General features: G+C 36.9%; 1 protein-coding gene across 2 annotated transcripts in view; it reads right to left on the bottom strand.

The window, feature by feature from the left end:
• CNTN5 (contactin 5) overlaps positions 1 to 17,940 on the bottom strand; it is a gene marked incomplete at both ends in the record, with an annotated part of 389,481 nt that overhangs the window by 43,766 nt on the left and 327,775 nt on the right. For both annotated transcript variants that reach the window (XM_082008944.1, XM_082008943.1), the window contains one exon: positions 7,598 to 7,718. In XM_082008944.1, coding sequence (XP_081865070.1) covers positions 7,598 to 7,718 — 121 coding nt within the window. The remainder of the gene's footprint in view (positions 1 to 7,597; positions 7,719 to 17,940) is intronic.

The raw sequence follows: 17,940 nt of genomic DNA on the forward strand, positions 1-17,940 counted from the left end.
CTTGCAGCTTCCAGGCAGCTGTTTGATCATAAAATTCATTTTACTTACAGTAGGCATGCACAGTACATTTAGTTAGCTTTCAGTGCAGTCTCAATATACATGTTAATACATTGTAGAAGAAAGCTGATTTTAATCTTATTTTTAAGGAATCTTGTTGCCATGAGTGTTGTACTAATACTTGTATAGCTCAAAGGATTTTGATTAGCTTTGTGTGTGGCAATAAGTTTCCAGAGGTGTACAGGATTGATGCAGAGAATTAAGAAGACTGTAAAATTATTCTTTTCTCTAGAAAAGCACAATGCCTACTGACACCCATAAAAATAGAAAACACATTTTGAGCAGTAAGAGTGGAAAGGATAATGAAAGCAAACAACAGTGAACAAACTGCTACTATAATATCCAGAAAATATCTGGCATCTAAATCTACTAAAATCCTTAAGTATAGACCAATGAGATAGTACTGGAAACAAAGTTAACTGTATTAATGTTTACAGAGCACAGATCTATTTGTAATAGAACTGAGACCAATAAATTATTTATCTTTGAGTTTCTCATGAAACATACTTTATAATATATGTGTAATACATAAAATATTTTTATATAAATGTATAAACTATTAAAATTACCAGATGTGCTGAAACAATCTTTCACGTGATCATTGATGAATACAAGGAAGCATGTAGAAATAATTTCCTCTGCATTTTATTTATTTGACCTCTTTTTGTTACAGAAGAGGGCTTTTTTTTTTTTTTTTAGTTAGCACCTCAAGTTAAAAAATTGAGCAAACTTGTCTGTTTAGTAACATTACTGTAGTTCACCTGGAAACAGCTAACTGTCTTTTTCTTTGCTATGTTCTCCCAGACTTAGTTACCTTGCAGTGTCAACTTTTGCTACAGCTTACAGCTTATACTGTTTATATTGTAGAAAGTCAAACAGTGAATATGTCATTTTGGGACTAGTACCCTTTGCTCCTTTGCAAAACCAGAGATCAGCCTGCACTGTATCTAGAACAAGGAGATGGAGCACTCTGAAACCAAGTCTGGTAATTTGAACATGGTCTGGCTGCTCCACAGACTGTTGCAAGACAGTGTATAATGCAGCATCCAGCATCTGAGTAGTCTGCAATCAATGCTACTTTCTTGTGTATAATGTATCGTAAACCAGCTTTGCAAGAGTAATTTACAAATAGGACTTAAGTGATGGAACCTATTTCACAACTTAAAGTTACTGAACCCAGTAGTTTATTATGATAAAAAGCCTTCATTTATTAAATAAATATTAAAATACTGGAGACTTGGTACTGTTGATTAGGCACTGAAATTTTCAGTTTCATGTAAAAAAATCCTTTAGCTTCACAACCTTGTATTCCTAACTCAGTCATGATGATCCTAAAAAGGAATGTGGTGCACAAAAGGGATAACCATGAAAAGTAACCTGCATTGGCTTTTGTGGTGTCACTATCATCGCTAACAGTACAGAAGTTTATATAGAAAAAACCATTCACGCAGTTCTAAATGTTTGAAGCACTGTCCCCATCCAAATCAGATAACAGATTTACATAATCGGTAAATTTTGCAGTGATCCTCTAATCTGCATGAACCTCTCTGGTGTTCTCAGAAACTGCTGCTGCACCAGGAGTACTGCTCACCTCAGTGCAGGAGAATGGGATCTCTGCTCTTAAACTATAGAGAGCCTCACGCTGATCTTTGTGAGAGCACGTTACGCTCCTGTGTGACGTTCCCAAATCCCACTGTTTTTCTTTGCCAAACTGTACAGATGCTTTTCTAAGCCAACCCTCCAAACTTGCAGAAGAAAGAGCAAGGAATATGCAATAACTGGTTTTGGCAGGGTATTTTTTACCCAAGATTTTCCTTATTGCAGCATATGGGAAAGCAAGGCTTTACATGGGTTCAGTAGAAACTGTGTGTTTCAAGAGCAAAGGGGTATTTTTTGCCAAAAGTGAAGGTAAGAAGTAGCCTTCTGCTCTTAGCTACGAGTTCTGCTGAAGGTCTTCAAAACATCCCTGTCTATGAGTAACAGATTCTGTACTGATGAATTAAATAAACATAAAGTGAAAAACACTGTTGAGCTTTTCTAATGTAGTTGATTGGACCAATGCAAAGTAATAAAGGTTAGCCCCTTCACAGTGTCAACCTTTTTTATGACAGAAGTATTTGGTGTTTTAAATGTCTCTGCAGTAAAACATGAAGCACAGGATCATGAAGATATCCTCAGTAGTGAAAATATGAATGCACAGATTTCTTCAAATTTCTACAGCATAATGGGGGAATAAGAATATAATAAGGCCTATTTGGAAGACAGGCTTTAAAAACCATATTAACTTACCAATAAGGCATTGTCTTGAGGAAACCTGACACATTGCTGGCTAACAAGATCACCTGAGACATCTGTGAGATGTAAGTCTTCTGGCTGGTACTTGGGTTTTTGGTAACCATGTTTGTGGTCATATCATTAGTGTCAGAACATGACATGCATATTTATCCTGTATTACAGCCTTCTGCTTTGATAATCACTTCTTTGTGAAAAATCAGTATAGAGACAGCTCAACTACTGGTGTGCCAATGATAGCTGGAAATCCAGCCAAGCTGAAACCTTCTGCTATTCTGCTTCTCCGCTACTTAACAGTCAGTGAAAGTTGAAGATCTGGGTGGTTAAATAAAGGCTGGTAGCCAGACAAAGCACGTGACCTGTGGAAACTCTTCTTGGACTGATATCAAGAATGGTATTGACATTCATAAAAATCATAAATCACTTCTGCTTCTTAAATGGCTGATGACTTCATGTGCTGGGGAAAAGATTTGTTGACTATGTAGTGAATATCTATGTTCTCCTGGAAACATCCTTGTTGCATGGCAAACAGCTATTCTGCACATATTTTCCTTGGGTGAGCAAACAACAGAAGGCATAAATGAAGAGAAATCAGGCAATGACTTGGGTGTCAGGAATGTAAGTCCATAGCTGTGATTTTTATTGTGTTCATTCAGTCCGCTAAAACTATTTCTTTGAACATCAGACATCCATAATTCCTGTTATGGGATTCCTCTAAAGTCGCACATTTGTGTGGGCCTAGTGACAGAATATTTACCACCCTATGTGAAAAGCTGTTTTCTCTTCTGGATGTCCTTGAGCTGTATCAGCCTTCCCTTTATACCTTTTTCTGCTGCTATGGGCTCTGATGACTATCTTCCAGAAAATCTTGCAGTGGCCTTAAGGTTTTAGCACTATCTGCCTCATTGCCCTGCTGGAGGGCAAATCCGGTGCAGAGGGTGCATGTCTGTTATGTAACTTTTCCCTTTCCCAACATACACTTCAGTATATTGGCTTAAGCTGTTGACAATGGTTTCCCTGAGGAATATCTTCATTTTTGGGCAGTAGTCAACTCAATGAAAGAAGCAAATGTAAGTTGCTGGAGGTATGTTAATTGTGCCCTACAGAGCCAGATTCTCGTTTGTTCGTCTCCTGTCTTCTGTGCTCCTGGTTCCTCTGCCTAAGAAAGGGGGTTTAAAATGTTTTAATCCCATCTAACCTACTGCTTGCAAGTATAACAAGTGTCATTTTGAGGCTGGGTCTGAGACAGATAAAAAGAGATGTCCTACCTTGCAGATGAGCATTGCAGTCACTGAGCTAAGCTGTAAGTGGTTGGCATCACCTCTTCTGCCTTAAATCAGTCCTGGCCTTTGAACTGAACTCTCTCTCTCATCCTCCTTATATGTCAAGAGTAAAGGACTTCTCTTCTGACTTCCACAAAGTTAAGGTGTCTAGGGGATGGTGGATCTCAGATGGACGGATAAAAAATCATGATTTATTTTTTTAGATACCTAATAATAAGACCAACTTGTGATGATGAATTTTGTAGAACCATATTTTAGAGACGAAATTGCTTTTGCAAGTTAGGTAGTAGCCTACCTGAATATAAACAGATGATGTCAAGTATGTCAGGACAGCAAACCCCTGAAGGCCACTGTTGACTAGCATGAGACTACTGAAATAACCCATTTTGGAAACTTGCAGAGTAGAAAGTTGCTGCTATCTTAGTTTCTTTTCTTGTTCACACATACACACACGAACACACACACACATATATGTACATACGCAGTAAATTCAGAAATCTTCTTGCACCATTAGTTCCTTTCTTGTAGATAGTTATACTTAAAAGAACCGAGATTTACTTGGCACTATTCATTCTTCAGATTGTCTTTCACTGGTGTCATTTTTGCAATTTAACTTCTACTGTATAATGCAGAACAAAGAATAACAAGGGCAAAAATAGTGACACAGTTAGTTCCCTGGCATATATTCAAGGGATCTTCCAATACAGCAACTAGCAAGAATGGTTTTGAAAAAGATAAATATGGTTTAAGGATGTTCCATGCTTTGTCCACCATAAATGATACTGAGACATCATAATTGCTTGAAAAGGCAGTGGTGAATGTCTGTCTGTTGAAGGTGAGTATGTTATGAGCAATGGGAGTTTGCAAACAGTTTTTTTCTCTTTCCTCCACCTGAAGAGGCTGCAGCAAGGTATAGCTTTCTTCCAAGCCCTTTGTAATAAAGTGCTAGAAAACTGTCCTTTGACTTAAAAATGAACCAGCTGAATACATAATCCCATATAAATTTAGTCAGTAACTAATAGCAATAATTCTGATATTCATCAATATCTAAAGGAGGGAAAATTAGGTTATTTTAATTTAATTTATTCTGTATGTCCAATTTATTTCCTGTAGAAATGGTGTGAGTAGAACATTTTTTGAATAAAAATTACAATGATATATTAAAAATACCAGATGAACCTTATGCTGTAACTAATGATTGAAATGCTGTTATACGCTGGTATGATATTATCAGCATTAAAGACTGGCATTTTCTGCAGAGGCAAAAGGAGAGATTAAGGTCAGAACAAGGATGTGCTGGAACTTTGCTTATATCGGTACTTCTAAGAGTTCATAAGAAAGCTTCTGCTATCTCAGTTTGGCCATAGGCTGCAATATTTAAAACACAAAGGTGTTTTGTAATTGTGTTTTGTATTGTGTTTACAATATCTAATATTGTAAAATACGAAATTATTTTACCTAGAAACTATACTGGAAATAAAGAATAACATAGCTTTGGACTTCAGAATTTACTGCATAGTGGCAATGGGTTTTCTTCAAGGACGATGACTTCCTCTGTCCGGTGGAATTCTTCAGAGTTCACTGAAACATTGACTGAAACATGTGTTGCTGATGGTCTCTTCACTTAAGCAATGTCCGGTACCTTCAAAAGCTAAACCTAGAGAAGTTTGAAAGGTGCTGCAATTTGGGATCATCAAACAGTGTCAAACTGCAGACCACTGAGTGCACTCTATAAACTGAGATATGGGGAGAAAAAAAGAGTTAGACATACTGGAATGAAAATGAAATGCCTGTAACAGTATAAGGAGTAATAGATTAGATTCTCCTAAATATTTTGGATTTTTGAAATGCTGAAGCCTGTAAAGAGTAATCATTAGCAACTTTGCACTGAATGTGCTTTAAACATTTTCTGCAATACAAAACAAAACTTCCTACCTTTTTTGAGAAAGCAATACTGACACTATAGGATTTTATTGTCCTCATTTGCATAGGTTTTCCAAATATCTTAAGGAAAAGAACTACTTAAGCAAACTGATCATATCCTATAATTTCATGGAAAATGAAATTTACATCAGGACAAAAGCAGTCACGCAGTGTAAAGCATTTTGTGAAAGCAAAGTAAACATTCCCTACCGCATCCTATAATTATCCAATCACAGAAACAAGAAAAGGAGAACATTGTAAGCAAAGTATATTTGAATTTAATTTCACAATTATATAAATATATAATATATAAATTATAATTTAATAATACAATAAAATATAATATACATACACAATGTATAATATTATAATACATAATATAAGTAAAAAGTAGAATAATCAAAATATAAATAAATTCCTTTATAAAGCAGTCATAGTTTTCATTTCATCAGCAAGGTGGCATGGTAGTGAGCCATCCTCCTGCATACATTGTGATACTGCTTACAACGTCCTTTTTTTTCCATCTCAAACCTCTTCCTCAAAGAAGCATTTATTTTCTACGTCAAATTCAATAAACTCATTTATATAACTGATATTCTTAAAAAAATAATTTTGTAGCCAGTCTGAAGCGTCCTAGATAATAATAAGCTAAGAGATTTCTGTCACTAATAAGTTCAATGGCATTAAAGTTGAGATTGCCTTCCCTATCCACAGAGCCTCCAGCTCCTGCCTGAGAGAGGTAAAGGTAACACATAAGGTCTTGCGTAGCCCACAAGGATGAATCAGATGTCATAAGGCAGCTAAAATGGCATTAAATGTCTGTGTTGAGGCAACTGAATACCACCATCCCAACAGGGCCATAGCTCATAGAAATCTGATGGTCTTCAAAGTGACTTTTATGGAAATATTTGACAGCTACTTTCATCAAAATGTGAAGAGCCCTGCAGTCAGCCAGAAACATTCTTTATCATTTAAAGCATCGGTTTGTCCTAAAAGAGATGGATATGAACATATCAAATCTAAAGATATGGTGGCATGTGGTAGAATAAGTATTTCTGAAAGATTATAATCTCTAAATAGTTTTGATTTTTTTTTTTTGTCTAGAATGTTTGAAATGCTAATAAAATATCTACCTTGATTTATTCTTTCAAAAAATGTATAATCCACAGTAAGGCTACCCAGCTGTGCTACCTAGCAGGGATCCATCTGTCTTGACATTGCAGGACCCGCTAGTTTTAATGCCAGTAAGTGGACTGTAAGTCCTCAAATCCCACCAGGCACTGAACACACACGTAGTGCAGAACACAGAAACACTCTGCTGCACGGAATGCACGTGTAGTGCTAATGCCCCGCTTGACTGTAAGGTAGCTGGTGCCCTAGATATGATCTGGGATCCTGCAGGACAGTGACTCTGTGCTTCTGTGCATTATCAGGAATGTTAAATAGCAGGTAAAGCCACTCAACAGATTACAGGACTGGGTCTAAAGATGCAGTCAAAATGTGGCGGTGACAATTCCGTGTGTGAAAAAACCCAAATTCCTGTCATATTAGGAGGCTTTTCACTGTTCATACGTGTCATTTTACAAAATGCTGCATGGACCTTCCTGTTAAGAAGTGAATGAATATTCCTAAACCGTTAAACTTGAGAGAATGGCTTGACCGTAAGATGAAATGTAAAACATATCATAAAAAAGCACAGAACTCATCATATCTACTTTACACAGGCCTGAATTAGCTAATTCAATTAGCCTGAATACTAATTGTCTAGTTTTAAGTGATCTGATATACCTTTTGTGCCATTACCTCTCTTAAGACTGTATGTCCATTAACCAACCGCCTTTTGTTTCTCAATGCCATGTCTGCAGGGCAGCTCATGGTGAAGCTGCTTTCAAAGACGCTAAGTTAATCACAAACCTTTTCAACATGATAGCATCCGAAGAGTAATGCACAGCACAGCTGTCCCTGGAGCCCACATATTTAAATTCCCTGGCACAATGGTTGCCGCTGGTTGTGTTTTCAGGTGGGACCACGAGCATACTCACCCCTAACGAGCAGCTCCGTCTCATCTGACACGGCGTCCGCCGCGGTCTGGACCCTGCAGCCGTACCTCCCGGCGTGCATCAGGAGGATGTTCCTGATCATTAAATCTGCAGAGGACGCTTGCTGAAACGGGGGTAAAGTGCCGGTTTAAAATTCAGTAACTCTGTGTTTGAGGTAGTTCACGAGGGTGTTTCGTACAGTGTGAGAAACTCATGATCGCAGCTTTCATCTGACAACATTTACCTGCCCTAACACCCTCTTTTGAGGATTATCAGAACATTGCATTTATATAATTATTAATAGGGATTAAAGAAGAGGATTTCAGTTTTTTAATAACTTTGACTTTGCTTAAAGCACACTGTGCATATTTGCATACCCAAAGAAAATTATTCCAAACTAGCACAAAGAAATTCATTAAGGAGATGAATAGAAATATTTTGGATACGATCCTTGGTATTAAAAAATCCCTCTTAGAAATGAAGGGCTCTTTCTTCCTCTTCCTCTTCCCTACAATGTAGTGACACTTAGAGTATATCTCACTGTAATGAAATTAAGATAACTTGAAAGATAATGTTGATTGATTTTTAGTAACATAGAGGAAATTAATACTAAATATGATTGAGGAAATATAACAGATTCTCATTTTTCCTGTTGAAATTTGTATATATTTAAATCTGAAACATTCAATCCCTGAATAAGTGAACACAGAGAAGCAGTTCAAATTTTTATTTTTTAGTATTTTAGTCAACTGTGATTTCACTACCCAAAATTATGAGCAGAAAAGAGAAAACTGGAAAGTAGAACAGCCTTTTGGAAGGTAAATGTCTTTTGCCAATTTATTTCATAAATTCAAGCTTTTTCAAGATAATATTAGATTTTACATGTACAAAATCATTGTTATATCCAAACTCACTATTGCCAATAAATGTTGCTCCATCAGATTTAGTGAGCCGAAGTCCATAGATATTGTTGATTTAATATAGTCACTACTCAGGGAAAGAACAGATAAATGCAAATGAAAGTCGCCCTGGACACATGGTGTAGAAATTGCAGTTTACTTTCTCAATTCTGTGTCCTAAAAAGCTTGCAACTTTTTGATTTAATGTAAGCACCAATGATTTTAGCAAATTACTGTAGGCATTTTTGTTCCTTTCAAAACATTTTTTTCTCTTAATAGTCAAATTGAAATAGTTTTAATGTATTAACCGAGTATAGACTTGTCCTGCAAATATGCCTACATTTCCTTATCATTGCTACTTTGTATGACATGTGAACCTGACATGTTAAGTTTTTTCAACTTTAGTGTAGAGTTTGTATAACATTATAGATTACATATACTTAATATTTTGGATATGATTATGTAATGTACAATATGCAATTATTAAACTAACACAATCAGTATTTTGGATATAATTAAGTAATATATAATTTAAAATTTTTAAACTTATACAAACTAATATAGAATGTATAATTTTAATAATTACACAAACAATATTATGTAATTTATAATATATTATAACGTATTATATATATTATTCTATTATAAAACCCACTATTAAATTATTCCACTATTCACTCTCTGTTATCTAGAGTTTATATAATACTATCTATATATAAATATATATAAAATATATTATATCACGTATGGTACATTTTATACAATAATATAAAATAATTTAATATATTATAATGTAATGTAGTAAACATAATACAATATGGTATATAACATATATTTGTTATATTGAAATATATTTACCTATACAATATTGTATATTGTAATGCATATTAATTACATATAGATAATGTAATGTTATGTCATGTAATGTAATGTAATATAATATAATACTATATATTATATATTGTATACAAATATTTATATGCACGTCCTTGGTGTTTCACTTTATGAAACATTGACTGAGTATAGGCATATCCCTTTTCAGATTTTATTTACTTTGCTAACCAAGCAAAGACTGACAGTCTTTCCTTGAATGACATGTTCCCTGTGTCATAATATTCCTGTTGCAGTGGTTCTAATTTGAATCATTTTGATCCTGCATGAGAATTGTACCCTGCATTCAAAATAAAGCCTTTCGAGGGGTGTACATGTTGAATACTTCTCTAGCTGTGCTGGAAATATGTCACTGACTTCACCTAGATTCATATTTGCCTGTTTTTTGGGCACATACTTATTCTGTGTTCAGGTAGTTGCACTCAGATCTTTATCCTTCTCAGTCATTTCGCAGGTAGTGAGCTCCTGCTTTACAGCTGGTCGTCCATATGTGCATGACCTTGTGCGTTAAGTATTACATTTCTTGTCTGTCCCCATGTGTTGTTTTCATCATCTACTGTATAGGGAATATGTCCCTTTTCGTACCGTACAATTGTAATTTGCATAATTTTATCTTTTATGCCAAGGCCATTAAAGTCAAGTTGAAATATGACTGGTTCCAAGATCCAATCTTCTATGATTTAGTTTCTTTCTTTCTAAGCAGAAGAATTCCTTTTCAGCACATCTTGGCACACCTTCTTCAGCCGATCTTATCTTCATTTGCATTTTTGGAACTGAACTTGTCATAATATTCCATGTAGCACCAAGACAAAATCTTTACAGAAGCATATTCACATGCAAAGAAGGAAAAGAGAGGTGGGACATCAAGGTTGCCACCGAGACCAAAGTGAACGTGCGCATGATCTATAGCTTAATAACCCTGTAGATCTAAGAGTGTCAATACAATGGTATTGTTTTGCCTTCTGAAGTGGCCTCGCTAATGACATTGCTGGAGGGAGGATACTCAGGCCAGCCAGGCCGTAATGTAATTCCTATATTCTTGCTCTGGCGTATCAGAAATCACAGCAGTGGAAAAGAATGTCTGAGTACTCTGCAGCTCTAAATGCAAAAGAAGAGCACACATTCCCACCAAAAGTCAACTTCAGGATACAATTATTTTAAGTTGTCTAACACAGCAGCAATTACTAGCCATTGAAACGTGGGTTGCTCGAGATGATTAGTGGTTCTGGTACAAAGCCTTAGCTATTAAAAGGATGACCAGAATCAGTCCACATTTGTCCTCTCTTGAGGGTAATTTACATTTAATGTGTGTTTGTTGTTAAGTGGGAGGAAAAGCATAATGCATAGCAACTGCCTGGTTTCATTGCTCAGGAGCTGTTAAAAATCTTGGCTGTCTCTCTAACTTCCAGAGGGTTTATGACTGTGTGAATCCTAATATTCTTATGAGGAAAAATATCTGTATTTCATCTGCACACCTGTGCAACTGGGCAGACAAGCAGCAATTGAAAGAATCATTGCTGTGAGTGGAGAGCAGTGCAGTGCAATAGATCCCCATGAAACACTTACATTTATTACAACATAACGGGATGTGCAGCCAGCATTGCTTAGGACGTGTGAGTGGAAAGAAATTAAACTCACTCTGTTTAATACAGATGGATATATGCTCTGACATTAGATTCTTGATCATGGGAAATAATGAGATATTTTAGCTGCCATTAAGACAAGTAGGAGTTATGTTTGACCAGGACCTCTCAAAATACCGTATTATTTGCTGTTCAGTGGTCTTTATGAATTCTACCGACTCTTCCAAGTCTTGGAAGACAGATTATTTTGTTGATCAGTTTAACCTGTAATGAGATGTTCAAGGCCAAACAGGACCTCGGGGGGCTAAACTGATATACTGGCCTTCCAAATCTTAAGAAAATCTCCACACCGTGTCGTTGCAGTTGCTGCTTAAATCTGAGTGATTACAATCCAGTTTAAAAAAATGGCTAAGCAGGAATGCAGCAGAAACTCCATTAAGAAAAGTATTTAAGTTCAGAAACTTCCTCTTCTGTTTTTAGTCTTCTCTCAGTGGAAAGAGACATAAAGCTTCAGAGAAACAGAGACATACCCTGCCCTTTGGGGAAGACAAAAACTGGGTGACACAGATGCAAACAGTGTAGAAAGAGTTCTCATCTGGAATAACATGAGTTAGAACAGCCTGGTATATCAGCAGCCGTGTGGTCCCAATATTATTTAAAGCTTAAATCAGTGGTGTTTAAATGTTGTCTACATCTAAATTTTGACTTTATTAAGTGTATGTTTTTAAAAGCTGCTTCTTATTTCACTAGTTTTATACTCTTCTGTGACAGGTCTTATTTTGAAATAAGTGTATTATTTCAAAGTAGCATTTTATTAGAAAAATCTATATTCCTTGGTGTTCTGAATATCATATATTACCCTTTTAGCTAAGTACCAAAAGTATTTACATCTGTTCAGTATAAACTTCTATTATGTGGAATATATCTTGTACTTTACTGAAGCTAAGGCTTAAACCAAACCAAACCAAACCAAAACAAAACAAATAGGTTTAACAGCCAACTTCTAATGATTTTAAGGAAAGCTAAAGGTAACCTTCAAGGCCAGCATCAGCTATGGACCTACTGTAACACTGAACACACTCCTGGTCTTCATTAAGCAGTGAATAAATAATAATACAGCTATCAGTGCTATCTGTTATGAATAATGGTTCTCTCTAGGACAACAAATTATAGTATAATTCATATTATGCTGCCGAGCACACTGTTCATCAGGTTCTGGGCAGCTCCAGTGCTGAGTGCTGTGTCAATCTACTGTTCTCTCTGCTCCAGCGTGGCATGTCATCTGAGGTCATAGTTATGTCTGCAATGTATCTAATTAGCTTTACCTGTAAGGTATTGCTTGAGGAAATTTTTCACAAGAATTGGTGCCACCTATACACAGCGTTTGTTTTTGCTTTGAAGATATTTCCCCAAACTCAGAAAAACTCGAAGTTGCATGTAATATGCATACTTTGCTCAATGAGGATCACCTTGTTGTATTTGTCCTTTGCACCCGTTGCCCTGATACTGGGCATTTGCAGAGGGGAAAAAAAAAATTCAACTTGCAGAGAAGTGTTGCTGAATTAATACTTCTTCAGCCATCCCACATCCCCACAGAGAGGAAGCTGTATGTGGATTTTTTTCTTTCCATTTCAGAAATCCTAAGAGGTTGTGTGTTGCTTTACAGTGAAGTTCATATGGTTCTTCAAGTGAAGAGAATTACACATATTCTCCCTGTGAGAGGGAGTTCATTATCTTGAGCCAGTTGCTAGGAAACCTCCCTGTTAATCCGTCCATTCATTTGCTGAGTTTTTATCAAGGTGATTCATTCAGTATCCAACCTTTTCTTTTGAAGGCTTTGCACAACAACCATCTATAAGCTGCCTGCATTTGAAGTGGAGCTCACAGTTACACCCCAGAGACCTTTTTTAACCATCTAATAAGTCTCTTGTTTACTTCCCTCTACATCTTCCATGGAAGACTTAAAAGTTGGTTTAATTATTACACAGTTTATCACTTATGTTCAAACTGGAGAATCGTATGTGGAAAATATAAATGAAACAGAGGAATCTTAAATCATTGTCTTGCCATTATATCAATCCTAGCTTTCATTTAATCTGTTTCTGCTACTGCTCATTTTCCGCATTTATCGTCATACTTGCCTTCCACACTCCAGCTGCGTAGCTCTGCTTTATCTTGGAAAGAGGGACAAAAAGAAGAGGCAGTTGAAAATACTGGGTAGTCAATAGAGATGATGTGGTAACTCGCAGCTCTCAGCTTGGGCCCTGCAGAGGCCTGGGGTCTAGAAAGGCTGCCTAATATCGTACCGAGTATTCAGGTTGGGAATGCATCCTTGACAACATGCCGTGAAAATTGTCTCTCTGCTTGGGAAGAATATACCCCCTAAAAAGGGTAGTGAGACTATTATAAATGACTGTGATTCAACAGAAGCTTAAATCAATGGGAAAAAAAGAGTGGGCAAACACTGACTGCCATTGCAGGAAAACTTTTATGATGAAAGCTTAAGGGATGTTTGAGTCATTTCTTTACTATGACTACAGGGGTGTACCAAGGTTTGCTGGTTATCATCTAAATCTCTTGACAGTGAGAGGTGAAGATGCCTTCCTACAAAGTCATTTGGGTTTTTTTCCCTACAAAATTTCTATACAGAAGAGAATGTTTGGGAGATAAAAAAAGCTTGAAAAGTACCTAAACATTTTGTAAGGTCATATTCTATATAAACTGGGAACAGTAAAACAATGGTCTGTAATTAAATGGGACTGAGGTTTGATCCTAAATGCGAATGACGTGCGTTGTTAAATGTTATCTTATTCGGGTCAAATGATTATTTAAAATATATTAATGTTTTTACAGATAACACAAAAGTTAGGTGAATTTCTGACTTATATATTATTTGATTTAGCAAAATAGACTTTATTAATGAAATTCTGTCAGATTAAATTGAAAAATGATTTCACAGTTGAATCTTGATTGTTTGACATATTTGATTAGCAATGGAGTTTATTTTTAGTGAATTTATCTGAAGAAAACTAATGATCTTACAGAATAACCTCATGGCAATGTTAGCTTTGTATCACCAACAGTAAGTGAAAAACAGCAATACAATAAAGTTCTTTTAAATTATGCTGACAATTTATATGTGCACTATGATGGATTGTTGGCTTCAACCCAACTTCTGTTCATAATACATTCAGGACAATTTAAGTGCCATTTCATGCAAATTCTCATGTTTGAACACATCAACCACTGGCCTGTTTACTGCTTATGATGTTTACAAATTGCAAATATTTAGTCTGTTAAAAAGCAGCAGATTTCTCTGCTGATACAGTGGTAACAGAAAATTATAGTCTGAGTTCTGTCTTTTAATCATAGAGGCACATTTTGAACAAAGAAGATGAAATTATTGTTATTGGTTTTATTGTAATTAATGATGTATGGTAGTATAATAATGGTAATATAGTATTACCCAGGCTGACTGAGGGTTACCTGGTAATACACAAGTTGCATTTTCCCCATCTTAAGAAGTAAAAAAGATGGTTTTCAAGGTTTTCAGGCTTGCAGATCCATAAGAATTACCCAAGGGAATTGTGGACCCTTGCGGTGGCAGTATTTTTGAGCAGTTTGCACAGGGAAAGCAAGAATAATGAACACAGTTGTTTGGGTGAGTACTGGTGGTTGGGAGAAGATGCCAGAGAGTGTTGGGGTGTTGGAAGCGGGTAGGCAGAAATTTTAAAGTGCAGCTTGAATTACTGCAGATTTGTTTGATTCATTTTACTGAAAGAGAGAGGAGGAGGAGATAAATGACTATCAGATATCAGGTAGTATGTCATGTACTGGGGTAGTTTTGTGAAATCTAAGGATTAAAGAAAACATAGAAGTATTGAAAATGGTAAGGAATGAGAAAAAAAGATGGAATATGGAATGGCAAGCTTCAGGACACTTCAGCCCACTACACTCATATTGCTAAATTCATGTTCTGCATCTGAGTTGTTATTACCAGGAGAAAAAAAGGAGAAAAGACTGAATATTATGGGGTACCTCTTCTCCTACTGAAAGATGCAGAAAGAAGGAAAAAGAGAGCATGGAGCTACACATATGATTTGAGTGGAAGGGTGGTGATAGTGATGGATGAAGATGGTGGAAATGAAAGCAAAATCTGCCTGGGACAAGTGTGCCATTTTGAGAAGACATCCAAACAAGAAACATGAAGAGCGGACACGTGATTGGGTTTTCATTAGTGTGCTACATGAAGAAAGCTGTGACAGCCTTATGTGAACAGAGATTTATTAGCAGGGTCCGTAGATGATGGCACACATCAACTCCAGCAAAGAAAGTTACCTAGGTGAGAAATAAAAAAGGCAATGAAGAGAGAGAGAGAAAAGGAAAAGGAAAAATCTTCCTGGTGGCCAGCTGTAAAAAGTATATTCTCCTCTTGAGGCCGTCACCAGTGCGGTAGGTGCGATGAGGAAGATGATGATGATGATGACTATTTTTTGCCTTTTTTTTTCCTTAGCATTGTAACCTTTTCTTGGGGACCTACTCAAACTTTCTATATGCTAGTGTTGATTGCAATATGTTAATTATTGTTGCACAGTGATTGATTCTTAAGCTTCTGAGCACATATATTTTTGGATAATGTTTATTAAGTATTTATATGACCATTATCTACTTCGCTGAACACTGTGGTTTGGTTTACAAAACAAGAGACAAAGAAAGGGAGCAGGAGGGAGGGGTGTGGGAGGTTCTTCCCATGAGGTCCCACCATAGCACCATGATTGGGGTTTGCAGGTGCAAGGCCATAAGAACAAAGCCAGGAGATCAACAGTGTAAGAACTGCAAGGGAGAAATACTGCCAGGAAGACTCTGGAAAACGCTGCCACAACAGCTTGGGAGAAAGGTTGCAGAGCTGCAAGTGACAAATGGACGGGAGAGCTGCAAACGGAAGGCCTTGGCATTGGGAAGGCTGATATTGATCAGGTTTTCGAACAATCGGGTCTGCTGTTAGAACCCAGATTAGCGCTGTGCCAGGCAGTTAAATGATCCATCAGCTGCAAATAAACCGGGGAAAGAATGGACTGTCATGAAACATTGTTTATTTACCCCAAGATTTTCCTCTTTAGAACGTTTCTTGTAAACAAGGGAAGGTACAAAATACCTTCATAGAATGAACCAGTGTAAAAATTATCTGACTGCATTTCATGACTTTTTTATTACAAGCATTTGTTTATAGTAATTGGTATTCAGGAATGTTAAGAGACTCGCATTTTCCAAAGTGCTCAGTTATTTGCCTCCTCCAAAGTAAAATTAAACAGAGGAGATGTTACTTATCATCTCTCTCCCTTACTCTCTGTTCATAGCCAAAGCCACAAGCATTTGGGCACACCAGTTTACGTACTTGTGTAATGATAAGAAACGTTCAAAGTTTCCTGTTCTAACGCAGCATACAGGTATGTCTATAAATTCAATAATTTCACTGGGACTGTTTATATCCTGGAAGCAACACATGGTAAAGTACCTTATTAGACTCTGGTCTTCACTGTGTTCTGATTTTGGTTTGTAGCTACCAGTCATAAAACACACATTTCAAAGTTTTTTGACCAGAAATCCTTATTCCATTTTGTACCCTCCCTAGTTTACAAGAAATTTGTGTTACCAAAAGACAAGATGTTTTTTGTTATTTTAAAACGGCTTCTGATCACTCAAGTATTTAACTGCTGTAGCATGAAAGATGGACAAAACCTAGTAATGAGCATAGGGCTGAAATATCTGGAGATTTGAGTTGACAGTAATGGCTGTGTTCAGCCTCTTCCATCAGCAGGAAAGTATGGTGACAAACAGTGAAACAAATTAATAGCAATGAGCTTGATATAGCAGCATCACCCTGAACAGAAATTCTCTGTGCATAGGGCATGTATCTTCTACAAGACGTTTGACAACTATTGCTGTTTTCCTCAGTGTGGGGAGGAGGGAGGGTGTTCAATAAAACTCCTATTTCACAGAATCACAGCATCACAGAATCACGAAGGTTGGAAAGGACCTTCAAGATCATCAAGTCCAACCATTAACCCAGTGCCACCATGTTCCCTAAACCGTGTCCTGAAGTGCCACATCCACACGTTTTTTGAACACTTCCAGTGATGGTGACTCCACCACCTCCCTGGGCAGCCTATTCCAATGCCTGACCACCCTCTCAGTGAAGGAATTTTTCCTAATATCCAATCTAAACCTCCCCTGGCACAACTTGAGGCCATTTCCTCTCGTCCTATCACTAGTTACTTGGGAGAAGAGGCCAACACCCTCGTCGTCACAACCCCCTTTCAGGTAGTTGTAGAGAGCGATAAGGTCTCCCCTCAGCCTCCTCTTCTCCAGACTAAACAACCCCAGTTCCCTCAGCCGCTCCTCATAAGACATGTGCTCCAGACCCCTCACCAGCTTCGTTGCCCTTCTCTGGACACGCTCCAGCACCTCAGCATCCTTCTTGTAGTGAAGGGCCCAAAACTGAACACAGCATTCAAGGTGCGGCCTCACCAGTGCTGAGTACTTAGTACTTAATTAGCCTTGTTTGGTTTTATGTCCAATAAAGAGGAACAACATTATTATTAACAGCCTGCTGTTTTAATTGATTCCATGTAGTGTAGAACTTAGTGCTGCCTATTTATAAAATGCTAAGGAAATTTTAATCTTAACTTCTGAAATTTGATTAAAGTATTGCAACAAACTAAGGAGAGACTTGAAAATGTAAGGAAAGGGGAAAAGCTATGCTTTCTCACAGGTTCTAGGTTATCAGATTGAAGTCTCCAGTGCTAGACAGTAGTTAAATGTATTGTCCGGTCTGTATCTACTGGCCTTTTGTAAGTGAAACAAGTAGATTTCAATTCACTTCCATGTGAAAAAATGACCACTGTAAAATATAACATGACAAGTCATGCTTATTGCTTCCCATGGTAGCAGTTTCAGTTAAGATCAAAGACCA

This window comes from Phaethon aethereus (assembly GCF_964289735.1).
Source record: "Phaethon aethereus genome assembly, chromosome: 1".
NCBI classification, from domain to species: domain Eukaryota; kingdom Metazoa; phylum Chordata; class Aves; order Phaethontiformes; family Phaethontidae; genus Phaethon; species Phaethon aethereus.